We start from the raw sequence: 27,808 nt of genomic DNA, 5'->3' as shown, positions 1-27,808 counted from the left end.
TATACATTTATTGCATAAATTTAAAGTATAAAAAAAACAGAATGTATATATTATACAGAAGTATGTAAATTTATTTTTATTTTCGTAGGTAAAACGAATCTTTAATTGGGTTTCATTTCTTTAATTATGTTCGTAAAAAGCTAAATTTGCATAAATATTTGTGGATTACAAATACGGAAGAAAGTTATTAGGAAAAGAGAAAAAAATATAAAAATTAAAGCCGCCCGAACAGGGACTCGAACCCTGGACCCTCAGATTAAAAGTCTGATGCTCTACCGACTGAGCTATCCAGGCGATGGTAATCACGTGTTTGCTTCTCCACTGCTAGCAGAATTAAATTTTTACAAAATATAAAATATTCAAAATGTCTGACATTTACTGATGAATATTAAAAGGAGGACTTAGAGAAGAAGATATTTGTAATAACATCTACTAACCTGCCCATTCTATGTCCGAGTGGTCCGAAAAGATTAGTACCAATCAGATAACTAATGCTTGCTGGTAGAAAGGCAGCACCTTGCTCCCATCTACTCGCATCCATCGTGTCCATCATCCAGATAGGAAGACTGGGTTCTAGCATTGCGATACCCATATTGGCGAACGTAATAGCACCTGAAAAATAGATTGGTCATTGGCAACTGAAAGGGTAATAATACGCGTTAATCCGAGGTGGAACAAATACAGTTTAGCGGATAAAAGAATTCCATAAAATTGTATTTGACAAGAGTAATGAATAAATACAACATACACGATAATATGGTGAAAAATATACGTGGTACAAAAGTTGCTAACATGCGCATATACAACTAAATTACTTGGTAACTTTAAACTTTCTTTTCCCAGCTACTATATATAGATCAACGAATAAACAGATCGATATAATACGTTTGTCGTAAATCTATAATACTTAATATCCCGTATATTGGCTAGGTTTCTCGCCCTTATCGAAGATTTCACTTTTTTAGGTTAGTGAATGGAAAAATAATAGGTACCAGCAGCTAAAGAGATGTAAGGATCGGTGACCAGAGATTTGAGAGACGGTGGTTCCGCTTCGGTGTACACGACAGACGGTTGAAGCACCAAAAGTTGAAGAACTGGGAATGGTATTATACAAAGTACAATCGATAAATGTAAGATAGAATGGAAGTAAATGGCGCGTAAGAAAAAGATGAACATGCAGAAATACTCACTTCCGTCGCCAAGGGCCAATGCCGAAAGTACTAAGAATGGAGCAGATTTTCCGATATATTCGTACATCGCGCCGCCAAATGGAGGCCCGATGAGAACACCAAGAGCCAATCCACCGAGTGCAATACCCATCGCGTTACCACGTTCCTTGTCGTCTTGGTATCTTTCGGCCAACATTCCCATACCTGTGAATGAATCGCACGATCGATCAAAATTCGAACAGAATGAAGTCCAACAAATATTTTTCTAACGTTAAAAAATATCTTCGGTTTGGACAAAATACGAAAGAGATCTTATTTTTTGTTATCCTGTCAAACGAACATCTCTTTAAAGCGCTATAAATTTCTTTATTTGTTAGAATGAGAGCAAGGTTAAAGTATATATAGGGGATTGTAACAGGGTTAATAATACTCGTAAAAAGACACTTAACACATTCGCTCTGCTGGCATAATACATTCGAGACCGGCGATTTTGAATAAAATTCATCCCAATGACCGAAATCTTTTTTACATTTGTAATAAAAAGCAAGTGAAGCTAATCAATGTAGGAATAAAAAAATAAACACATGTTAGACAATTTTTATTTGGAAGTATGTCATGATATACACGGTACGTCATCGATCGTTCGTAATAATTTTGATGGATGACTATGTGATATGCTATGTGTGTCATCCGAATAAAATAGCGTTTTAAAAATAGCATCTCAGAAAAGAAGAAATACGTAGAAGATAATAATATTTAGTTCAAGGATTGGAATACTATACAATATATATATAATAGGCAGAAACATTATTTATACTTGTAACTGCCTGAGAATCGACCAAAGAGACTGATGACATACGTATGTCGTCGTCGGTCATTGCAGCGAGTTACATCTGTCTCGAATGTGTTAATTGATCTTCATCATTCTCGACCCCATTGATACGTATTCAATGTTCATACATGGATTGCTTCTCAGGAGCGAAACGTTAGACACGTGCTTCGTATTTTTGGGGTTTACCTGAAACGCTGGAACACGAAGAGCCGATTCCCTGAAGCGCCCTCGCTAAGAAAAGAATTCCGTAGCTTCGTCCAAACGCAAATATTAGCGTAGAAAGAAACATAATGATGAAGCCAGTAAACATGGGTATGCTATAACCGATTCTGGAAAGAAACACGATGGTGTTGGTCAAATCAGACAAATAACGAGTTCGTTTCTGTACATTGGCGCACTATAAATACGCGTGAAACAGCTTTTACATTTTTATTTCGAGTAATAATCGAATAATTAAGTGGAAGAGCGATATACAGATGCAACTTAAGTCATGTAAAATTAATGTTGTTTGTCTCGATATTTAGAAAATTAGGAAAGTCATTAGAGAAGAATATAATGGTATGCAATTTTTGGAAATTTTTAGACCAGTGAAGAGAAACTTAATTCCATTGCGAATGATAGAACAGAACAAAATAATAAACAAAAACAATATTAATCTTATATAAAAGGAAGAAACGAACATATTATACAACTTAATATACATACATATACAGCACACATTATGTATGTACTCGCTTACTTGTGGGTAAGCGGACCGACGATTGGATTTGCCAGCAATTGAACGAAAGCCTTGGAAGCGAACATTAAACCAACAGCAGTCGTTTCTTGCAGCAACTCGCGATGTCGTTGCGCCTTTTCATCCGGATCTTCCGTCGCCGAACTTAATTCACCGCTATTCGTACTCTCTGGGACAAACGCGAGCCAATAGCGATTAATCATGGTATACTAATCGTATTACAGATTTTCTGCGTTCATCGCATGGAGATTTTCCATCGAAGATAATTTTTCGCAAACAAATAGAATATTCAAGTAAACTATTTTCGTTCTAAATAAAAATTCGATAGTTGTAGATAAATATTTTCTCGAACACGACGAAACATTGTCACGCTCTAAAGCAAGTGTAAGAGGGTGAGAATATCAGGAAATTATTTACTCTTACCAAGCAAACCGCTCGACTCGATGTTAGAAGGCGTGCTCACGTAAAGAAACTCCAATTGAGAATCATTCGACTTGGTCACAGCACAAGGACATTTCGGCGTAGTTGTTACAGTCGAACTCGTGGATGTGACGATATTACCGCTTGTTGGTTGAACACCGGTGAACGTACGACGGGAACCACCCTCATTCAGATGCTGACTCAAGGTTGCGTTAGGATGCTTGATGTCGTATAGAAACTCGGGTATAATGGGCACTGCAGCACGATCATTGGAAACGTACAGAGCATAAGACAAAGATAGAATGGAGAAAACAAAATTTATTTAGTACCAGCAAAGAATCTATTCGACGAAGTAATTCTACGGTATAATACTAAATTAAAATTCAAAACGCGTGTGTGTTCTGGCTTCTGTGACGAGGCGTTCCGTTGTTGCATGTAACAGCTCGGGGGTGTAACTCAGTGGTAGAGTGTCTGCTTCGCATGCTGAAAGTCCTGGGTTCAAATCCCAGCACCTCCAACAATCAGAGCGTTATCGATTTTTTTTTTAATTTCGCCGATTAAGAAATACGTCGAGACTTGGACTCGTAAATTCGCGATGCTCCGATCCCAAACTTTGTGACGTCTCGAAACTCTCGTAAGTCGGAACGTCTTTCTTTTTTTTTTTTTTCTAATTAAATGGTACCTTTGTCGGGAAACAAGATCTTAACAAATTGCTTTTCAGAAAATGAAATTATTCGTCGGTGAATCTATACAACGTACAGAGGTCTCCGTGTGTGAATACGCGCGCGCGCGTGTGTATGTGTTCTTCGTAAGTATCAGAACACCTGCTGCTCTCGTGTGGAGCGCGATAATCGACACACATTGTCAGAGACATAATTAATTCATCGAATTAATATTTGTACAAGGTAATTATCGAGTCGTTGGAAACTTGTAAAAACACGTCGAATGGTTATAAAAATTAATTTGCAAGACATTCAGAGAAACATTCCTCGATGAATTTAACGAGTACGTAAAAATGTTCGAAGACCGTATAGAGACGCTTGCGATTGTCAGCGATGCGACGAAAGAAAGAATCAATGATGTAAACTGATAAACCGTTACTTTCTAAGGGGAAAAGGAAATGGTAATAAGAAATCAGAAACGCAGGTACGGTGTTAAAAGGGCGACGATGGTTCACGATCGTTTTATCCATCGGAAGCGCGTTTCCATAATTTGTTAGCGCGCGTGAGAGCGCCGGCAAGCTGTTTCGTATACGCTACATAAATGTATGACCACTTATCTGGATTGCCGGAACGTCGTCAGCCGTCCCCTCGCGTATATTTCCTGGCAGCTTCTAGCTTTCCGAGCGAGGAATCGTACGGGGGTCATATAGACGCGTGCCTCGTGAATTAAACATCTTTCGAGGGCACGATAAAAGAAAGCCAGCTTTCCACCTCTACTTGACCACCATCGGTCAAGAGTAAAAACGCTAAACAACTGGAAAACCCGAGTAACCATTCGCTAACGTCCTATCCATTTTTTTAACCATTTCCTTCGACTTTATTTCCCACATTTTATTTCCTACATTTTATTCCCTGTATTTTATTTCCTATATTTAATATCCAGTACTTTCTTCGACAGCTAAAACCACATATATAACGCTCCCCCTTTGGTTAAGAACTTGGTCGTGAACATTTTGGTCGAACGAAGACTCGAACATGATCGCGAGTCTGAGAATCTAGCAAGCTGGAAGAGTTAGGAATAAACGATTCAAGAGCGATTTAAAACGAGGAACATTCGCGTGAATCTACCTCATCGTTCAAAAATATTTTCCGGCATTTTCGGTGCTCTTTTGCTTTTATCGGATAATTTATTGATTGACATTGTTAGTCAAACGACGAGTTACAAATCGGAGATTATGGATCCCTCTTTTTTCGTACTTTTACGGAGAGAACCAAGGAAATGAAATTTACATAGTAATTTGTTTCGTCTACTGAAGATTATGACGAGAGTACACCACTTTGAATATTTTATATATCGTGTCATATACATTCTGTGGGTTTCTGAACCTTTAAATTTGTCACAAACATATGGAAATCCGCAGTTTACTAATGACATTAGTTCGATTACTGTTTGTTACTATTATAGTTTTCGATGAATGAATGTGCATCTTAGGAATCACGCGTAATTCGTGAATTTGCCCGCGAAGCTAGAACTTCTGACAAAGTGTACGTACTGCGAATTCGAAGAGGTAGAAATGCGTTCATAGTATTTGGCAGGTGAAGCAAATCTTTGCTTAAATATTAGAAATAGGTTCTTTATATTAAGTTTTCCTATATAATTAACGCGTAATTATACTTGTAACACCGTGAGCGTAAACGAGTAAACCGTAACACGTACAAGCTCTATGAAATAATACCGTAACAGGAAGCTACAATATTCGCTGAGTAACCAAAAAACCGAAGAGGGTAGTTTTATGACACTTCCCTCGAGACCGCCTACAAAACCGTACAGTTTCAAGAACATTAGAATTTTTGAGTTATTAATTATGTCTTGTCCGAAATTCATAAATATGAATAGCTAGCATAAACTATATTTCAATTAAAATGTATCTATGACTTACGATCTTTGGCATATTGTTGAAATGTTAATATGAGAGATAAGATTATTAGTCTAATTTTAAACATAAAATTATCGTTTTGACTTTAAGCCAGAATGTAATTAGTTTGTCTTTAAGCATCGGTACATATTGTTTGTCTACCGAACGGTGTTGATCGATAGTTTTTTCTTTTTTAATCGACGTTCGATTGACGTGGATGAATCGCCCAAAGGATACCAACGAATTCATATAAAGAGGAATTAATCGAAACGGTCGCAGTAAGTGATTAATAATAGTTAAAAATTATATACGTAATTATATAGGTAAATTTAGATTTTTATGAATATAGCCGAAGAAATAGAAATAGAAAGAAACGATAAAAGAATTACAATAGAGATTTCTTTCATCCCCTAAATCTAAATCTCTTATAATGACTACCTTACCATATATTGGATATCTTTTCCATAAAAATATAAAGATCCACGGTCTATTATTGATAATAACAAAATAGTAATAGATAATGGTGTGGTGGCACTCGACCACGGAAATTTCCAACGGCTTCGTGACACAAAGCGCTATATCTTTAAAGCGTGATGCCGACAAGCCTAATGTACCATCGATTTCCCTACGGTTCTTTCGCCGAATATTCGGAAAAGTGCATACGCGGCAACCGTCGCGGACTTTTAACAAACGCGCGCGTAGTGGAGATATCGAGGGGCAACAAAGGAAAGAATCGGCGTGGTTTTGAACCAAAAAGATTCATTCTGCCCCGAGCTGTGAAGTGCGAAGGATTAAGCGAAGCAAACATAAATTAGAGAACCGAGTGGTCGACTCTTGATAGTCAGTGTTAAGCGTTAGTTGTTATTGATCGTTGTTAATCGTTAATTGTTGTTAATCGTTATCTGTTGTTAATTGTCAAAAGTTTAACAAACGTTATTGTTGAAAATCAAGGGTATTTCTTGTGTTCGCGATCACGACATACACCTCCTCGATAGAATTTTAAAGCGGTCGAAGAAATTGATCAATCAATCGATGAAAGGAACGGAATCGTCCGTTGCAAATCGATGCTACTCACCAACCGTGGTTAGAAGCATATTGTCTAAGAGCAGAGCGATGGCAACGATTATGAGAACCAGCTTTCGCGATTCTCGACATCGCTGCAACCAGCCGCTCCATTCTCCACCACCCATCCTCGTTCTATGAGTCCCTCGTCTTGGTTTGTTGGATAATCTGTAAAAAAAAAGAAAAGAAAATAGATAAAAAAAATAAAGCTATTTAAACAGTTGGAAAATTAAAAGAGAAGTTATTTGTACGCTGTAAAATACGCGCTAAAGCCAATTACAAGTTATCATTACAGTTCTACCTTTACTTTTACTAAACGCTTGAAACCTCAATGGAAATTCATCTCCGCTTACACGAATATATATAAACGTCTATAAATTATGTTGTTAACTTCATCGTAGATAATTTTCTGCTGTCCATTATTACCTATTACGTAGGTGGAAGGAATATGGCGAGGGCGTAAAATTGGTCAGAGGTTAAAGTTTCCAACTTTCGACAAAAGCCTTGAGTAGGGTCACCGATTGATCTAGCCCCTAATTATGGCCCCAAGCTTAGGGCTGTATTCCGCACGCTAGTTTTTCCAAATCGACTTCTTTTGCTTGAGCAGCTTAACAGCGAGTAATAAAATCGAAACTTCGGGAAGCTAGAATTATAATTGTCCTCCTTTACAGCAGGACGATTTCTTCTAAACTACAAAGAAAGGACTAATCCTGAATTTACAAACAGTTTTGGACGAGGCTCGTTACGGTCATCAGACCCGTAATATACCCAATTGTTGGCACTATTAAAAGCTGTAAAGCTTTAACCATTGGACCGAATATACGACCTGCCTTCCAGCTACCTTCGAATATGTTTCGGTTCTATAGGATTAACTGCAACATAGAAACATCGAAATTTGTGGGGTTTATAGCTACGAATGTAACGTGGGTATTTGTGTATTTATCAGGAATTCAAAATTGCAAGAATGCATAGAATACGTAAAATATGTAAAGGTGTATAAAATATGCCAAGTATATGAAAGTAAATGAAACTGCAAGTGCTGAAATTAAAGTTTTGTAGAAAACAACGTCAACGTTATTTACACAAAATGTTATTTAACGTTAAAATATAAGAGAACTTATTTGTTACATGTACTACATATCGCTTTACGATATTTTTATTTCAATGTTTCAGACATCTGTTAACCAACGATAAGATTTTGCATTTTATACCTCGAGAACGAACGATTTTATATTTTAAGAAAGGATGTAGATCCCCATTATGTAGTTTTCTTAAAAACGCTGTAAGTGCCAGTACAGATTTTCTTATTTAATGGGATAATTGAAGCAGATTTATCTACGTACACGTTCAAGTACGAGGAAAGGGGCTCGCTGGCGCATGCCACTTAGAGCTTAATCTAGAAAACTGATCGTTAGACAGCGGATCTTTATGCGAGTTCGTGTATTTCTGAATATAATTTTAAAAAATAGGACTTGCACAATTGCTTTACCTACCAAGTATTACAAAAACCACTGCACCTTGAATATTTTATACATTTTTCCGTATATATGTACGTATATTATGTACCCACAATTTGTGCAATTTCGTACTTTCAAATTTCCAAGAAATCCAAAATACAATAATACAAAAATCCGTAGTACACCGATCATGCAACGTGTACATTCTATATTACATAGGAATTATTACCATAATACTTCTCTCCATATTCACTGATATTGGCTTTCATATAAACAACCTTTTTATGGAAAAAGAAAATCCTTTTTAAAAATGGCACTTACGGCCTCTTTTATTTCTTTCACTCTTCGAACCTCTGCTCGAGTTTTATATCTTCAGTTGTGCCCATAAAAATATAAATTTACACGTAAACCCCCAATCCATTTATCTCTTCAGTTGTGCCCATAAAAATATAAATTTACACGTAAACCCCCACTGCATTTAATACACAAAGCACAGGATTTACTAAAATTTCTTCTTTTATTATTATTTAATGTGTACTTTACAATTTGTCCAGCTGGACATTCGGTTAATTTTTCTAGCTATTTACTAAAATATAGGCAAAAGAAAGTTTTTGAAGCTTTCGAGAAAGTTCAGGTTGTATTTAAGTTACAGCAAAGTCATGTCGAAGAGAGATGCCGACCGTGTAAACTAATTAGTGGACCAAAGGTGTCGTTGTGTGCGTGTATATGTGTGCGCAATCGATGGCAAGTCCTTTTAGCTGCGTTTATTCGTTCCGTTCGATTGTTCAGCACGTTTCCTCGAAAGATCTTGGAGCGTCATCGAGCGTCGAAAACGCTAAAATCAAGTTTCGTTTCTCTCCGTTCGGAGATTCGTCGATTTACGCGGCGAGAGGAACTTGCTATCGAAAATGGGACAGTAGAAAGTGGTAGAAATAGGAAAATCTTTGAGAAAGGGCATTTGCTGGCTCGTGATTCGAACTTCCGGCACTCGAGGTACTCTTTGTCGAGTACAAATTCTTCCGACGAAATTTTACGCATCCGACGATCGAATGGAATTTCCACAGTTTCAACTCGTGCCTTTTGTAGATTCTACAACGTATTAGAAAATTGACATCGATCAACGCGCACTTTAGGATGTGGGCGATGTTAGACATTAAAACAACGAAGAAAGCTCCTGCAGAGAAATGTCGTTTGCGGCGTATTTTCCAACTTAGTTTTACACTTAAAAATACATTGACAATTGCGTAGTCCGATAAATCAGCCGGTGAACCTTCCTCTTTGTCTCATTCACGCTTCGTGTTTCTCAATCTGAAGCGAATGAACGTATAATACGCAAATATGGTATAGAGGGTGTAGCATAAGCGATGTATTAGTTTTACACCGCAGAAGATTTAAAATACTTTATAAAATTTATAAGAGACTGGGAAATATCGTCTTTGCAATCTAAAGTAAAAAATCTATCCGACCAAAAACTTTTCCACGTCTCTGTACATTGGCGACTAACAATCGAATGTAGGGTTCGCGTTAGCAACGGAAAGAAAATATTTTTCGGTTTATTTATATCGTTTAATTTACCGAACGTCCAGCTGGACAAATTATAAAGTAGAAATTAAATAATAAAGAAACAATGTATATCGTTTTTGGGAAAAGAAAGTAATTTACGTACTGTTCGACCTACGTGTAAGGCTGTTCTCGATAGCTATACGTCTATTTCGAAAATCTGGAATAATTTCTCTCCGAAACACGATCAAAATCGTTCGATGCTTGGGCTATAGAATTAACGGCATTAATTGGTCGCTTTTAACGGTATCTCCCATGAACCGTCGCGCAACCATTCCACAGCCGATGCCCTCGCCGCTCCTCTTTTATTCGTAATAACTCGATTACTCGATGCTTTTAGCTCGGCTAATTTTCGCACGCTCCCCGTGAATAGGAAACCATTAAGGCCGTCTAAAGCGGTACCTGGCAACGATTCCTACCACTTCCCTCCTTGTCACCTCATTAAAAGGCGCTTTCTCGATTTCTCTTTTTTCCACGAAAGGGCACAAAGAAGAATCCGCGAAGCAATCTGCAGAAACTCGTGCAGTCGATAGATCACCGACCAACCGAAAAGGTAGAAAAAAAGAGAAAAGAAAAGAAGAACTCTATTCGGATATAGAACCCGTCGTCTTCGAGAGGGTTGCTGGCGCGAGATAAGCCTCCTTTGGCTTTCGTTCGCTTCTTTCAGCGTAATGTACACACCTCTCCATCATTCGATGTTCCATCGTTTATCCGTCTAGTCCACCTGGTTGTCCCTTCCGATAATTTCGTATAATAGATAATTCGGAATTTCGTCGTACGCTGTTCTCCATAAATATATAGATATTTCCAAATTATCGTAACTTTACCGTGGCTGAAAGATGCATTTGCAAAGAATAATTGCATACCAGTGCATTCGTTAGAGCATTTCGCAAGTTTCGTATTGTTTCTTTAAGTAGAATATACCTTTACACGAGGAAAAGTAAAGAACGCTTTATCGAAAAATTAAGGTGCGATTTTTTTTTATTTATTTCATTTGCACTTTACAATTTGTCCAGCTGGACGTTTGGTAAATGATTAACATACGTGCATATGCTTTTTGTAGTCACTGTATAAAGAAAGTTAGAAAAATTTCCCAACGTCCAGCTGAACAAATTGTAAAATACAAATTAAATAATAAGAAAAAGAAAAACAGCTGTGTAAGGCAAATAGGCAATGTCCTCTCTTATTTGTCTAAGATAATAATTCTTAAATAATGAATTCCTGTAGTTAACCATCCTAATATTTATGAACGAGGATGTACATATAACATTTCTATCGGACAATGAGTGTGAGCCCAACAAACATCAGTACAAACGTCAACAACAAATTGGCGATGACGCATACAGAGTAATCGCGTTTTACGTCGATACGAACTTCCTGCATAACGCGGGTGCACAACGACTGTCACGAGCCGGAAAATCTCTGCCGTTTTGCGTCCTTCAGCAAGGGTAGGTAGGCGAGGAAAGATAAAGAGACGGTAGAGATAAAGAATAGGAAGGTAAAGCGAAAATTTGGAAAGTCCGTTGTTGGTGCGTCCACTCGGATCTAGTGGCCAAATGCGTAATGTTGACTTTAGCAGATAGGAGCGAACCGTCGAAAAAGTTCGGAGGAAGGGAAGAAGGTTGCAAGTATCTGAAGGAGAGAAGCTTAGGCGAAGAAGGATTTTCTGTCTATTGGCAAGGGACATAGTGACATAGTCACGCTATAATAGTCCCGAAAATGGACTGAACAAACTCAACCCAATACCTTATCAATGGTCAAAGAAGAAATCGGTAGATTCAAATACAAAGGAAGAATGTCAACACATCCAAACCATCTGGCTACTGAAACGAGCAAAATCCATATAAAAAGAAGACTAAAAAGGTAGCACCTCACTGACCTCACCAAAGAAATAAAATAGGCAAACTCAAAGATGGTATCCAGCTGGGGGTACCTACCCAAATGTTATTTGGCAATAAAGTTAGAAAAATGTATCAAATGTCCAGTTGGACAAATTGTAAAGTACAAATTAAATAAATAAATAAAAGAAACCCAATACCAGCGAACAATAGCATGTGTATCGACATATATATACACTAGGAAAACTATTAGTTCTCTTCGTTACTTTCTTCGCGTGGATATGCATATTCGCGAAAACGAAACGAAAGTGAATGAAACGAAATGAAGAAAATAGATTCTACGAGAGAAAAGACGGAACCTCGTAAGAACGAAAAGCCGGTAAAGACTTCTCGCAGATAGAGACGGAACTGCTCGCGGTCATTCTTCGTCGTAATTACCGAACAGATAAGAGAATGAAACACGACGGAAAGAGAGGAAAGCAAAGTATGGGAGCCAACCAAAGTGGTAAGAGAAAAATCTTCTTCGGTCTTTTCCGAGAATAATGCACGCACCCAGGGGACCCGGCTTTCAGGAAAATGCTGATTGCTTCTCTCTCCATCCCCGTCCACCACCCGCCACGCCCGGCTGTCATCCCTCCTCTGTTAACTCTTCGCGATTTCTCCTTGCCAATTCTTTTCTTCCCTCCGATACCCTCGCTTCTCTATACTATTCCATGGTTTACCACTTGGTTTCTTCCTTCATTTGCCGGAACACGGGCGCGCACACACTCGTCTTATCAATATTTCGCTCGACCCTGTACACGGTCATCCCTAACTATGGCACCCGCGTATCTATTCGCCTAGAAAGACATACATATATGCATGTCTCCGCTACCTCCATAAATATTTGGACACTCTACATTTGGTAGCTACTACTCTGTCCATTCCGTTTCGTTTAATTTCGTCTCATCCTGGCGAATATGTTACGTCAACGAGGTAGCAAGAAGAGTTCACGAAACTCGTTTTCTCGATATATTATATCTGCGTAATTCCACTATCCTTTATATCTGTTCGGACACTCTGCGCTCGAAAGATCTTCTTTTCACTTTTTTTCACGTTTCCATCAACTTTGTTTTATTTTCGCGAATATATACAGCGACTACGAAAGGTATTTGTGCGTACACATTGCGTTTTTTTTACTTTCTTTCTTCCTGCTTTTAATTTTCACAGTATCGATCTTTCGTACTATATTCCTATATCGTATTTCTATTTTATATTTATTTATTGTATCTTTTTTCTATTTTGTATTTTTATAATCGTACGAAGACGCTACTAAATACCACGAAATTTAATATCGCCCAAGCCCGATTAATTTGTTACGTTAGAAATAGCCGGGCAAATACAACGGTGCACAAATAACCGTAGCCCGTTGTATTACCGGCTATTGTTTTCGCTTCGTTTCATGCAATTTCGCTTCATCGTATCAAGAAGGTATCGAATACAGTTAACGACACCTGTTTCCCCGATAGATGTATATGCACCTCTGTGTTATATAGATGGAAAGACGGTTCGTTGCAATGGTTAATCGAGCTCGAATTGAATTTTCGAGAAGTCGTACCGCGTGCAACCGCGGACGCCTGGAATCGATGCCTGAAGTACAACGCGTTATCGACGAGAATCTAGATGCTGTCGAAAGGGTTTGACATGGTAGTGGCTTTGCGATTGACAGTTTAGTTGGCTTCGCGTTGATGAAGTGACTGTGGAACCAGCAACTCGTCCGACCTCGTTATCCCGTTTCGATGAACGCGTACGCGCTTCCACGCTGCTCCTTCACCACCGTCGACATCCGCGCCACTCCACCACCCTTTTTTTCACACCCCTGTTCCCGACCTGAACTTAATCGACACCGGACCTCTCCCCATCCCCGCTCTCACCCCTATTCTGCCTCTCATCTCGTCCCACCTATTCTTACGCCCATTTTCTCTTTTCGCTCGTGCTCGTGCATCGACTCGACGCACATTGCGAGTGATTATACAGCGGCTCGCGAAAATATTTGAACGCGTATGTGGAAACATTTTACGGGTATGTCTCACGCGTGTTACTCGAAGCTCCTTCGAATTTCCTTAGAACCGCAACGAAACACGATTATCACGATTTTATTGGACGAAGTTAATTTGAAAATATGTACCTGTTATATGCCATTTATCGCGAACATGTAGCTCGTAGAGATCACCATAGTATTTAGACAGACAATTATTCGTCGTATTAATTAGCTACAATATTTAGCGAGACTATTTTAATTCCACTATTCGTGCTGTGCTCGCATCAAATGGTCTTGTCGCTGTTATATTTATATTCGGATTGATTTTACCAATATAAAATTGTGCAAACTGTATATCTCCTTATATCGTTAATGAAACTTCAAAGTATCACTGTTCTTGCTGTGCCTTAATTTCCTAGCAAATATATGTTTGTAACAAATGTTATACTCTGGTTAGCGATATAAAAAGTTACAAATTTGACCAATATGAAGCAGTGCAAATTTTATCAATATAAAATTGTACAAATTGTAGTAATATAAAATTGTGCAAATTGTACATCTCGTTATATCGTTAATGAAACTTCAAAGTATCACTGTTCTTGCTGTGCCCTAATTTTCTAGCAAATACGTGTTTGTAGCAAATGTCATACTCTGGTTAGCGATATAAAAATTTACAAATTTGACCAATGTAAAACACTGCAGGTTTTACCAATATAAAATTGTACAAATTGCACCAACGTACATCACGATATATCGTTAATGAAACTTCAAAGTATCACTGTTCTTGCTGTGCTCTAATTTTCTAACAAATACGTGTTTGTAGCAAATGTCATACTCTGGTTAGCGATATAAAAATTTACAAGTTTGACCAATGTAAAACACTGCAGATTTTACGAATATAAAACAGTACAAATTTGACCAATATAAAATTGTACAAATTATTCCAATATACGTAATCGCGTTAGTCGTAACGTTAATTAATTTTCAAAATTTCCTGCAACGTAGTAACGTATTCATAAAAATGTCCTACGCTAACTGTTGGAATATGTACTTTCACGAGTCATTCCTGCAGCGAGAAAGGCGAGTTAATAGAAAAATCGTGTCGACCGTCAACCAGCTCGATTTATCTTACGTTCATGCCAGGCTCGTACGTTTTATTCGCCTCTACAGACTGCTCCTTCGATTCCCGATTCTTTTTCACGAACCATGAGTCATGGTAGTAGAACTGACTAGCGAAAGACGTATAACGTAGTAGAGTATAGAGGATACGCACGGTAACCGGCTAACGAAAATCGTTTCCTTTCCAAGAGACCCAGTCAGATCGGATTTCCGACGGGCGAACCCTTTGCACGCGCCACGGTAACTCCTCCTCTCTCGTAAAGTTAGTTTCCACTTTGAGAAGCAATTAGTACTGCTGCTGCTGCTGCTGCTGCTGCTGCTGGTGCTGCTGCAGACCGAACAACCGGAATAGCACAGTTCCGTCGAATGAATAGCTCGATCGTATCTTCCAGACAACTTAATAACGCGACTCTCGCAGCCAACAGAGAGAATTACTCGAGTAGGACGCGATTAATCGCGACGAATGTAATCGACTTTCCTCGAACCGTATTACGTTAACTATCTTTTTAAACCTTGTCGAGTCAGATCTGGCACAACTGGGAAAAGAAATTTTCTGGATGAAAAAAAAAAAAAAGAGTAGATGGAAATCGAGGAGGACGAAAGACGAGGGCGCGAGGAGACGCGTTTAAAAGGCAAACTGTTGCTTCGCGCCTCAACAAGTTGGCCGACCGAGGAAGCGATTAGCCGACAGATCGATTCACGGCTCCGTCTTCGACACACGGATAGAAACTCTGCAGTAATCCTGTCGCACCTTTCTTTTCCTTTTTCTCTCCCCCTTCTTACGCTCACGTTTCGCCGAGCTTTATCATCTGCCGTTGGATCGTTAGGCTTCGTACTTTACGTTTCTTTACGAACCGTCATTGAGAACACGTAATTTTCGACTAATTGAGAAAGCTCGAAGCACATTTGTCTGTAGCACATTTTGGTCAAAGTTGAGTCGATTCTTCGAACATCTAGTCCGTATACATGGCGTGAAAAGTGCTGTGATCACTAGAATCACAGTCAGATTGTGGTATTACACGTAGACTTAAATTAGGTAGGATAAATGTCTGTCTGAAATTGTCACGTATATTTCTACGTTACTTGCAGAAATTAAACCATTTATTTATTTCAGCGAACGCTCGAAAGATTAACCGCAAAGTATGGTTCCACGGTTCCTGTCGATCGTTTCGGTACACGCAGATTGATAATTCGTAAACAGAAGACGATGTAATGTTGAACACAAGAGGCACAGGTGTTTGAAATTTACTCGACAAAGGCCCAAAACACACTTTGCATAAAAGAGAAGAATACTGAAATAAGAATGGAGCATATCACTGTGTCCTGAGTAATTATTCCGCCGGTCGTTTCAATAGAACGACAGCCTACGGCACAAGAGAATTATCAGAACTTACCAAATACTGTGTGTCATTCAAAAACCGTATGAAAATGTGCTAAATGTACTTTACACCGATATCCGAGATTTCCATCGAATCGCAAGACACGACATAAATATCCGTCAACTACGTTTCACAAATTACTCTACTCCTCCTTCGTACCTAATGCGTTCGTCTTCTTGTTTTCGCCAATGTTCGCGGAGGAAGTCGCGCGCTATACTGAGATTACATGTACACAAATGGTTGACCGTTTGCACTGCTTACGTTCAAAGTGAACGAAACCTCGCGTATAGTGGATGTTTATGCATACAAAGTGAAAGATAGAGGAGAAAGACAAGAGACGAGAAAGACGATCGTTAAGCCGGAATAACGAGCTTAGAGCGAGTGCCGAGACGATCTACGTAGAACGTTCGCCGCCGCAGCTGCATTTACTGCCGGTTTCGAAAATCATCGCACCCTGTTGATAGGCAATGACCGGCGATCGGGAATTTTCCGACTGAAAATATGGCTTCTTCGATAACGATATCTGCATAATACACTTTCAGACCGTTTCCATACACAGGAAGAACATAGTACGACGGGGGAGAGGGAAGAGAAACGGTGCGTGCGAGGAGGAAAAATGATTCTGTCGTCTACAGTCTAGGATAGTGTGCGTATCTTTTTTGACATTTATTTTCGCGATTTATTGCTGTTACGACAAGTAAAGAAACCCTAATTGATTCTCCGTGTAGGAAGATATTGTTTAATGGAATATAATTGATCTTTCTTCGATAAATATTACCGCCCACAAACACGTACTCGTCCACTTTGGTCAATTTGTAATAACGTTATCTGAAATTGTATAGAGGTAAATGTGCCAACGAGGCATTGGTATAATGGCAAAAAGCCACTTTCTGTCTTTCTATGAAATTAGTAGATTATAAATTGAAATCAACCGTTGGAAGACAGCAGTGATTTATTTTGCTATCTATTTAATATTAGCGACTGCGTTAACACCGACTTATAATCCATAAATTATTGGCTCTAACGATAAACCGCTTATAGATCGGCAAAGTAGTTCGACAAGGATCGGCGATCGAAAATGCTAATTTTATCATTGAACGCTGGTTCTCAACGAGTAATTCGGTCGCGTCATGATATTCTATCGCACGTAGGTATAATAATTATAAAAGATGAAATCCTTGTTGATTGGCCATTTAGCCAGACTTCGTAATTAAAATACAGCTTGACAAAAATAAACAGTTAACTTTCGGATCTTTTTGTTTCGAATGCCAATATATGTATGTGTAATACTTAAACCGCGGTATTTGCGCGTTTATGTGAAGCGCAAATATGCAAAAATGCATAATGAGCTCGTACACGGACGCTAAATATAAAAATATCAAAAGCGAAACACGGCCAATTCAGTGGGAATTCCTTACGCGTGTTTGAAAAAATATGAAATTGCGATAACCAATTGCGGCAATTTATTTTTAGATAATACACGTAACATACGGTGTAATTAAAACGGATGAACGGTAAAAATGTTCGTCTAAACAAGCGGCGATTTATTTTCGTTTAGCATATCCAATATAGGATGGAATATTAAATAGCATTAAAATAAATAAATACTAGTAATGCTTTTAATTGAAACAAATGACAGTAATTTATTTTTATACTTAATATATGTAACGCACGATGTAGCAATATTAAAATAGATAAATGTTAAAAATCTTCGACTAAGAAAGAGTCACGTCGATTTATGTTTATTCAAAGCGTATATGTAACGTGGCCACGTTAAAATACGATAAATAAATGTTAAAAATCCGCAAGAGAAAATAACCGTGGCGATTGCTTGGAGAATAATTTGCGATCGACGGGTTCGGTATTCGTCGTAATGCACGTAGTACACGTAAAGCACACTATGGCCACGCGACTCGTCGAAACGATCAAATCGCGAGTACGCGTCTATATCCCGGACATTTTTGATCTCGTGGGGATGTTATAGGGTGCGACATGGTGAATCAGCAATAGGGGGCAATGAAAAAAGGAAGACGTGGAAGTAGCGAGACTCGACCGAAGGAATACGATCGAAGGCAAACAGGAACGCGAAATAAAATTACGGCTGTGACGTCGTTTAAACGAATTTACGATATCCTCGGATACGTATTAGGAAACTCATCGGCCGTCTCGCTATCTTTGCATCGTACGAAAGGGCGTAGCGACCGGCTTGCGTTTTCAATCGATACAAACTCTAACAAACCGTCATAAATAGGCAGATTGCGAAGACGTGAAATTATCAACGGGGCAAAGTGAACGCGAGAAAGACAAATGGAGGAAGAAAGGAAGAGAAGTAAAGGAAAGAAAAGAAACCGGGGAGCAAATGTAGAGAAGACAAAAAGAAGGGAGAGCGGAGAGAAACTGCTTTCTCCGTTACGGCGAGACGCCTTCGTAGACAGACAAATTGCAAAAATAAGAATTATTAACGGAAAGAGAAATGAAATCACTGGGAAAAATAAAAAGGAAAAGGAGAAATGGGAGAAGATAAAGGGGGAGGAAAAGGGAGAATTGTGTGTGTGTGTGTGTGTGAGAGAGAGAGAGAGAGATAGAGGCAAAGGATAGAAAAGGCGAGGAAAAGAAAGAACAGAGAAACTGCCTTCTACGCTACGGCGAGACATCTCGGTAGACAGGAAAATTGCAAAAATAAGAATTATTAAAAAGAAAGAGAAATGAAATAATTAGGAAGAAGAAAAAAAAAGAGAAATGGAAGAAGAAAAAAACGAGGAAGAAAGAAAGAGAGCGAGCGAGCGAGAGGCGAAGGACGGAAAAGGCGAGGAAAAGGAAGAGCGGAGAGTGAGTTCGAAGGAGAAACTGCCTTCTCGGTTACGGCGAGTCTGGCGATCGAGTAATCGCATTATACCTGGTAATTACAAGACCGCTCGCAGTGCTACGAGACAAGCCTGTAGCTCGAGCAAAGTACCGAGCAGGGTTATGCAGATTGCTTTATAACCTTGTTACCGATCTATTAACCTCGCGAGCTTGATACCGGAAACTGTTTTTCTTCCGAACCGTTATCAAAAACGTCTCGTTCCTGCCAAACATTCAGAAATACCACGCTCCAATCCGAAAGAATATCGGCTAGAACGTCGGACAGCACGATCAACATTTCTTCCTTATGTTTTAATTTGAATCGTTATCGTCGTAGCCGACGAAGTAAAATGTCAAAGCGGAGAACGAAGATTTCGCAACCGTGCGGTCGAATCTAAAGCCAAACCTGCGTGAGACACACGGAAATGAGGGTTGAGCCTGGAGTGTGAATCGAAACCGAGCTTTAAACTCGACTGGAGCCTCGATTAGAATGCTACGCGACCCCGAGCAATCGCGAGAAACAGACGAGACAAACGGAAATTTAACCAGAAAAAGGAAAAGCCGTGCACTCGTCTTCTTTTATCGAAAGAGTAGAAAAGGGAGGAACGCGAATCGAACGCGAATCCGATCTTTTCTCTCGTCATTGATCGTCGTTCGGAGCAGAGGTAGGGCGTCGACGATCAAAATTCTTTCTCGTCCTTCTCCTCCTTCTCCTGTTCGTTCATCGATCCACTGGTTCGCGATCGTCGCTCCGCTTTTATCTAAACTTTCGTCAATCTAAACTCTCGCGGAACGAACAACGCGTCGATCGTCGTTATCGTTCGCGATCAGTTGCCACTCTGTTTTCGTCGAAATCTTCGAAAATCTAAGCGTTTGTACCGTAAAAGGAACGACTACGCTTGTGCATAACAACTACGTTACGTTAATGACGTATTTGTGCTACTGAACATTTTTCACCGTGTTGATGACAGCCTCTGTGTTATATCTATTCATCGTTTAATCGTTCTTATCGATAATGACTCCATTTTCTAACACGATGCTTTCTTTTCGAACTGTCGTTCCTCCGAGCTTTCTTTTCTCCTCCACTGCATGCACAGAGAAACAAAAACGAAAACGAAACTGAAAAGGCAAACGATCGAGAGAAACGCGAAAGGGACTATATGGAAGAATATATCGATGTCTCGCTGCAAAAATACCGTATGCCCGCTTCCCGTCGAATTTGAGCTTTCACACGCAGGAAAATAGTTCCTCGTCGGTTTCTTTGCGCTGTACAGAAATCGCATTTACATCTACGTGGTAAACATTTTTGTTCATTACACTTACTGTCATCATCGTGTTTCGTCTTTTCGTCATTTTCTATTCGGCAAAGGAATCGCGACATTGTACAATTTGCAACCAATTTTACAATATCATCGACGAGAACAAATGCAACGACGCAGAGAGTATCCGTTTAACTTATTTTTCTGGAAAATGCCAGAGATGGACGCGCGATAGTTACGCCGCGAGCCATCGATATTATGGAAAACGATGAGCGAAATTTCTTACCTATGGCGTCGAAGATGGATCGGTAGGACAAAGTCGATCGAACGTGCGAGCGGACGATGGAGAAGTCGGCCCCTCGGAATTGACGAATCGCTGGTGAACGAGACGCGGAGCCGGTTAGCGTGGAGTAGCCGTGTTTCCAGGTGGAAGCGTCGCGGCCGATTGAGAGCGACGATGGTGGCGAGGGTGCATCTCACCCCGATTTTTCCGGCTCGGGGCTCGGTCGCACTCTCTGCCCACCGTCGTCCGCGTTCGCTTTCGCGTTCGCGTTCGCGATCGCGGCCACGTCCACGTTCGCGCCTCTGCCACTTCTTTACCCGTCACCTCTCTTCTCGATCCTCGAAGATCCAAAGTCCTTTCGGTCGGACGCGAAAGCGCATGGTCCACGGTGCCTCCGGAAGCCCCCACCGTTCTCCTTCGCTCCCGCCCCTTTAACGCTCCTCTTCGCCCTGTTTCGAACGCTTCCGCGTTAACCCTGTCCCTACCCACGCACCTCATTCATCCCTCCTTCGAAAGCTACGGTTCTCCTCGCCACCGTCGCTTCTCCGACTCGTCGTTCCATCCTTTCTTCATCCACTTTTTAATACTAGTTATCCTACTATTCATTTGCGGTAGTTTAGTCTTTTTCTTTTCATTTCGTTTTTTCTTTTTTTTCGGTATCTTACCTTCGATCGTCGTATCCTTCTTCGTTCTCTAATCGTACTGGTTGCTATTTCCTTACCTTTGCTTTTTTCCTTTCCTCTCCGTTATTCTTTTTCTTCCTTCTTTTGCGTATATTTTACCCATTGCGTTATCTTTCTTCGCTTTTTAATTACGCCAGTTATCATATAGCGTTTCTTAGGTGTTCTTATTCTTCTCATTCCATTCTTCCGAGTACCTCGATGACTTATGTTTCTTTTCGTGCTCATCGATCGCGATCCGATTCCACCTACGCACACCCTTGCTCCGTTTCTAAACCTACGTACCAAGTATATGAATATGCGCGTGCACGTGTCGGTGGTTGTCGTTCGCTGGAAAATCGCCTTAACGCGTCGATCCGAAGTAAAACCGAAATCGCGTAGCCACCGAGAGCTTTTTCTTTCTTCTTAACACGTTACGCGTTGGCGTCATCCGCCTCTGCCAGTCACTGTACGGTCATCTGCCATCAGCACCCTCGACGCGTTAAACTGGTAAGCCTCTAAGCCATCGTTCCAGGGAAATATGCCTTCTGATGAAATGTCCTTCCGAAGAATGAAACATTCAAAGACCAAGATTCTGTTGGGTCGGCAACTAAGTGATCGCGGACTTTGTCATTAGGTGGTATTGACAAAATCCGCAATCGTTTAATTGCCAACCCAATATCGTACATACGCACAATGTGTATACGCTAAAGGCGCATTATATTTGACTATTTAGCCCTATCGAGTTTATCAGAACGCGTATTCTTACGAGCAGACTGCGAATGTTCGTGCGATTTCACATTTTTACGAATACGTATAACTAAAGAAACGAAACAGCGCAAGATGGGCTTGTCTCTGCCCTCGAATCTACCCTGTGTATTTTATATACTTTCTGTGTTCAAGTTCGCGGAGAAATCCGCAGTCTATTTACGAGTGTGTGCGTTTCAGTTTTCAGATGCTCGGTCCGTCCGAACGATAATTTGTCAAGCCGCCGTAATTCGTGTAATTGTTCGGCGCGGTTTCAACGATTAACGCGAAAGAAGAGAAAGCTGGACATGGGAAAAAAAACAAGAGAGAAAAGTTGTGATATTAGCGTATTAATGGTGGTGACTGGAAATAAAGGCAGACGGCGAGAAACTCGTAATGAGAAGAATCGAAGGCGTCGAGGGGGAAAGACGAGGTATTCGCCGGGAGAACGCTATTAAGATTAAGATGCAAGGGGTGTGATAGAGGAATGGAAAAGCGGATAGTGGACGATGGGAATGCGGGCCGAGGTCGAAAGGAACGCGAAGCCTTCGTAGAATTCTCGATACGTGAACGCGTAGAAGCGTCGCTTTATTAAACCGGCTTTTATCACGTTCCAGAAACGGAGTCTCCAGTCTTTTTTCAGCCACGCGAGGCTCCAGAAAACGCGATCGATCGTTTTCTTGCGCGGTGGCGCTCGTGACACTCGGCTGAAAAATTCGTCCGTATAGCCGTGAAATCGCGAATGCGCGAAGCACAGATGGAAGAAGATCAAACTCGTGCTCGTTTCGTATAAATTTATAACAAGCTTTAGTATAAACGAGTAATCTGTTCGTAAACTCGTTTACAACGATCGAACAAGCATTTTGGAGCCTTTCGTGGAGCTACGTCTTCGTCAAAGAAAGAACGAGGAACGTTTTTTGTCCCAAGTAAGAGGCGTCAATTTCTAAAGAAATTTCGTCCACGTTGAAGCAACGCGATTAGCAGGCAGATATTTGCGCTTTGTTCCAACTTCGAAGCATCGTGTGTTCCCAGCGACCAGCGATACGCCGAACATTTGTTTCCGTCGCAGGGTGTTGTGGCGCGTGATTTCCACTATTCTTCGATCCTCACCACCTCGAATGGAAACAGGCAACGAGCAACGCCTTCCGTTGAACCGGCAACGGAGACGCGAACGAACACGGAGGAGGAACGTTAGAGATGGAACAGCAACGTCGACGGAAAGTTGCTCGTTGTTGCTCGAGCGAAGGCGCAGCTTACGAAAGGTGGCGAGACTCGGTCGTTTGATAGCAACGGTGAACGACACCGATTAAAGTGGCGTAGCTACCGTGCGAATCGCGCCTCCCGTGTTACCACCTGTGGAGCCGAACGAGAAAGCGATATAGAAATTCCAAGCAGGAAAGCGAGTTCACTTGTTGATTTTAGGAAACTCTAGGGAAAACGCGCACCAGCTGCAACTTGTTGCTAAACCGGCACGCTTGCACGAGCAACTCGTTCGATCTGCTGCTGCTGCTTCTCGGTCAATTCCTATTCGTCTCGACTGGTTCGCACGGTTGCTCGATTGGATCGTCGACAACGGCCAAAGACATTTCGCACAGATAGAACGAGATAGAAAGCCTGTCGGCGACAGACGCCCCTCTATCTCCCTATTCCTATCTGCTGTGCGTAATTAATTCAAGAGGAACGGATAGCGACACCAATAGAAGGCAGCGATACCGACGATCGTCTTTTACACGGGTTCTTCGTTTTTCCCTTTAGCCTGTTCGTCGATCGTTTTCGTCGGACCAGCGGTTCTTAACGTTTTGTTTACCACCGGAGTATTCTCACGAAGAGGGCACGCGGTTGTGTCGAAAAATTCGGAGTTGGTTTTTACACTTTTTTTAAAGATCGTAAGACGGTGTGACGGAAATGGTATTCTGAAGTGCTGAAAAGTGGCAATGTTTTATAACGCTGAATACGAATGCGTGCTTTTATCTTAGGGAAAAATTAACTGAAGACATTACGCGCTTCTCTAGAAACTACGTCTCTCGACGTTGCAGCCACTAAATTTTCCAAACTCTGCATTCGATCAACTTGAAATTTTCGCACGCTATTCCGCTTAACGTTACGTAGAACGTGGCGTGATATTAATCCGTGGAATTTGTATAAATGTTTCGAAGGTGGTTTTCTTCAGCGGGAAGTGAAATATCGTCGCTAACGAGCCGTCATTTTCCTATTTTTCAAAATTAAGGAAGAATAAAGTACACTACGTCGAAGATGATCTTACTTTTTTGTATAAGGTCGCACAAAAATGTCTCGCTTTTTAAGATTCGGTTATATTTAACGCTGAATGCGAGCAAACGAGGTTCCACCGGATTTGGAGCCAGGCAATGTCGTCAGCCACTTTGCTATTTTGTAATTTTATGTAAGAACAAAAATACCAACATAGAGTTTAAAGCATCCTATAAAAATCCTTTATCAAGCGCTCATACGCTTTCTACGCGGATTGCGAATTTTTATTTCGCGGTCTAGTCGTTACAGTGGTATAAAAATTTAAAAAAGTTGCGTATGACGTATATAATAATAATTCGTAAAAGAGTCCCATGGTAAATGCATCTAGCGCGAGAAAGGTCGCGAGTCCGCATCAGACCAACTGTACGGTCGTCTCGTGCTTGCTCGTTTCTTCTTTTCCAAACGCTCTCTCGTTCGTCTTCGCAATCTGTCGTCGGTAAGAGAAGGTCTGGATGCGATTCAAGCGACCCAAGTCAGGACATCACGTTGACAGTAATCGTAAGAATGATGCCTCCGGATAACGATCTCGTCGAAATCCTAGATATCGCGGGATTACAGAAAAATTCACTTAACTGGTAATTGACGAACAATTCACCCGTTTATTTATTTCTTCTCTCTTCTCGGTCTCGTCTATTTTGTTTATTTATTTATTTATTTATTTAACTAGCACTAAGCGTAAGTGTAGCGTAAGCGAGGCGTAAAAGACCGAGCACTAATTTCAAGTTACGACTTTTCAAATTTCACACGAGTTTTCAGCGTGGATGCTTTAAGTTGCGTTCACATCGATCCGATAGCATCACAGTCTAGCGACCCGATCCAGCGCTTTCGTTGCAGCAAGCGATGCAATCCAACGACAGCATCGAAAAGCTGGGTTTACGTCAGTCCAGTCGCTGGTCCCAGCGATTACGTTGCACAATGGTTTGACTGGAATTCGTCGATGTCCACTTTGTTCTAGATTTCTTCGAACCGTTGAATGCGGTAGACTACGGTGGCAGTGGATTCGCGTAAAAATCGGATAAAACAGTAGACGTACGCCTCAGCCAGCGTTGGATACTGAGCCACATCCAGATTCCAGTAACGCTGGAACGTCGCATTCTCGATAGCGGTGGGAATAAACGCTGGTTCGAAGAGCGGACTTTCGGTGCAGTTACTGGACTGGATTGTTTATTAAAATGGTAACACGGTCGACGAATCGATCGAGGATTTGAAAAAGTAGGGTCAGGCCCGCTATGGTTCTACGATGTTCGAGACGAACACATTATCGTTGTTATTTATTTATTTATTAGCTTGGATAAAATTCCCTTGGTGTATACGATGCAGAGGAATGGGAGACATAGACGAAACATACGGTATAAAAGTATAAAACGGAAGAAAAAGTAAACGTAAAATTTAGACGCATGTATCGACAAAGCTGGCGAACCAAGGACTGTTCAAAGCGTTAAGAATATTTTTATAATTATGAAAAGTTCTGACTGGCGGTTCGTTCATTTCAGAGGCGTCGTATCACGAGAATTTCCTTCTCAAGCAATTTTCTTGTTGTTTCCTCGCCTTCGTCTCTATCCATCCTTGCGTCAAAAGCAAAGCAGAACTCGGCTTAACGACCTTTCGAAGACGTCGCGAGTAACGACTCGCCCGTAGCCGAAAATGTAGTAGTCCAGATCGAAGAAAAGAGTAACAAAAAGAAAAAAAAGGAAGCAAAATAGCGAACGATAAGATAGACGTGATCATCGATAGGGAGGCCAATAGGGTTCCTCTAACGCAGCTTCGAGTATCGTCTACGAACAGGAACGTGGTTTTCTTTCTTCTGGCCAATATAAGAAGCAGCGCGTCGGTTCGCGCGTACCTGACCGCTAAAGGCGCATTTACACCAGGCGAACAAGGATATTCGCTCATCCGGTTTAGCTAGCCGTAAACTCCTTGGGGACCATAACAATTTAGATTTAAATTACTTCATTTGGAATTTTTCATTTACTTTAATTTTATTACCAGTATGTACCTGAATTAAATTACCTATATAATTACATTATAATGAATATAATGATAAATATAATTTATAGCGTAAATCACTACAGCCTAATGTCTGTATCTGATTTAAGGGTTGATAATATTAATTGAAGGATATTATATATGTTATTATTATTATGTACAGGATGAGTCAGTAAAATCTATCGCCCGGAAATAATTCTTCATCTATTGACGTACCATCGGGAAACGTTTAAAGCGAAATTTTTTTAATACTTCGTATTTTTTTCGATACTAAGGCAACCTTGAGTCTCTCGAACGACAAGAACGACGTAAACTCGAGAGAACTGTTTTTCATGCATTAAATTTGACAAATTAAAGTTAAGATACCTCTGTTAGATCGATGGTTTTTCCATATAAATAGGTCGATACTTTTATACAGAGAATGTTCAGCTGGATCGACTAATGTTGTAAATAATATACGATGTTGTTTAAAAAACTCAAGGTCGCCTGGATATTTCAGAAGATACGAAATATTAAAAAATTAAAATCCACTCGTCGGATCAGGCTCCTCGGGTATACTAAAATTTCAGTTGAAATATTTTTTTACAAAATCAGTAGATAACGAATCATATTTCATGTAGCAGTTTTTACCGATTCACCCTGTATATATTAATATAAATAATGAACATAAATAATTAGAATTAATAAAAAGAAATATAAGAAACTTCGAGTTTCAAGCAAAAGACGCAACGTATTTCTTGCTTCGGGAATTCGATGGCAATTAAATCATCGTCAAAGAGGAGACTTTGTCTGAGCCAATAGTTAGGAATAAAACTATAAGCGGGCAAATTCGTGGCCAGATGTCCGGACACCACTGTACCACGTTACGTTACAAGGAAGTACATCCCGAGCAACAGAACGAAACATCTCTCTGCTCGCTTATAGAGATTCGTCTTGCCACGAATCAAAACGAGAACGGAACGCGCGAAACGTTTTAACTCGAACGATCGATTACATCGAAACCCTTTCTCCCGTCTACTCTGCACTTTCCTCTTATTCTTCGCACGAGTTGACTTTGCGTCGATTATCGTCGTCCTTTCCTCCTTTCGTCCACGGCATCGCCTGGTTCTTTTCTTTTGATCGGTGTACAATTAGAAATGAAATTTCGAAATCGGTTTCTATTTTCGCTCACAACTATTCGTTCGTCTGCACGCACGTACAGACGATTAGTTGAATGATGTTTTAGTTTGATGACAAAAAGTATTACTAAGTACATTCGTATCTCTGAAATATCGTTAAAAGAGCAGAGAAGCTCGGTAGAAGATTGCCTCGCTCGTCGAGTAGCATAGACAACTGTATACTTTGAATATTTTGTGCATTTCTCCGTGTTACGTGCGTTCCGTGCAATTTTGTGCTTTTGTTTGCATTTTTTAGAAATTCATAAAAGCCCGCAGTCTAACGATCATCGAGTGAACGGACAGAAGAAGAAAATAACATTCCACCTCGTGCTTGACTCTGTCGCGATCTTCGAATTTGTACATTTTGCTCTTAATTTGGCAAACGAAAACATATCTTAACGTTGTAAGAAAATATTTAATACGAAATTGAAGCGA

General features: G+C 40.3%; 1 protein-coding gene, 2 long non-coding RNA genes and 2 other non-coding genes across 8 annotated transcripts in view; 3 read left to right on the top strand and 2 right to left on the bottom strand.

Moving 5' to 3' along the window:
- The window catches only part of LOC100649552 (synaptic vesicular amine transporter), a 42,257-nt gene that overhangs the window by 4,347 nt on the left and 10,102 nt on the right, over nt 1-27,808 (bottom strand). Inside the window, exons 1-8 of one of the 4 annotated variants that reach the window (XM_003401155.4) lie at nt 20,560-20,691; nt 6,811-6,965; nt 3,161-3,412; nt 2,741-2,906; nt 2,188-2,330; nt 1,191-1,373; nt 993-1,094; nt 438-612 (exon numbers count right to left, since the gene is read on the bottom strand). In XM_003401155.4, coding sequence (XP_003401203.1) covers nt 438-612; nt 993-1,094; nt 1,191-1,373; nt 2,188-2,330; nt 2,741-2,906; nt 3,161-3,412; nt 6,811-6,925 — 1,136 coding nt within the window. In that variant the 5' untranslated portion in view covers nt 6,926-6,965; nt 20,560-20,691. Of the gene's footprint in view, nt 1-437; nt 613-992; nt 1,095-1,190; nt 1,374-2,187; nt 2,331-2,740; nt 2,907-3,160; nt 3,413-6,810; nt 6,966-14,945; nt 15,140-16,185; nt 16,315-20,559; nt 20,692-27,808 lie in introns of those variants that run through there. The other 3 variants (XM_012316724.3, XM_012316725.3, XM_048412648.1) reach the window with 3 other exon arrangements.
- Nucleotides 88-1,101, top strand: LOC125386420. The gene is made up of 3 exons (XR_007226552.1): nt 88-298; nt 396-818; nt 966-1,101. It is a non-coding gene; the product is annotated as an uncharacterized LOC125386420 (long non-coding RNA).
- Nucleotides 222-294, bottom strand: TRNAK-UUU. Its single transcript has one exon. It is a non-coding gene; the product is annotated as a tRNA-Lys (tRNA).
- TRNAA-CGC lies at nt 3,603-3,674 on the top strand. The gene has a single exon. It is a non-coding gene; the product is annotated as a tRNA-Ala (tRNA).
- Nucleotides 5,100-26,677, top strand: LOC125386419. The gene is made up of 2 exons (XR_007226551.1): nt 5,100-6,013; nt 15,906-26,677. It is a non-coding gene; the product is annotated as an uncharacterized LOC125386419 (long non-coding RNA).

The sequence above is a fragment of the Bombus terrestris genome, chromosome 15 (genome assembly GCF_910591885.1).
Source record: "Bombus terrestris chromosome 15, iyBomTerr1.2, whole genome shotgun sequence".
Lineage (NCBI taxonomy): Eukaryota > Metazoa > Arthropoda > Insecta > Hymenoptera > Apidae > Bombus > Bombus terrestris.
The sequence above is the reverse complement of the archived record's forward strand: the minus strand, read 5'-3'. Positions and strand labels throughout refer to the sequence as shown.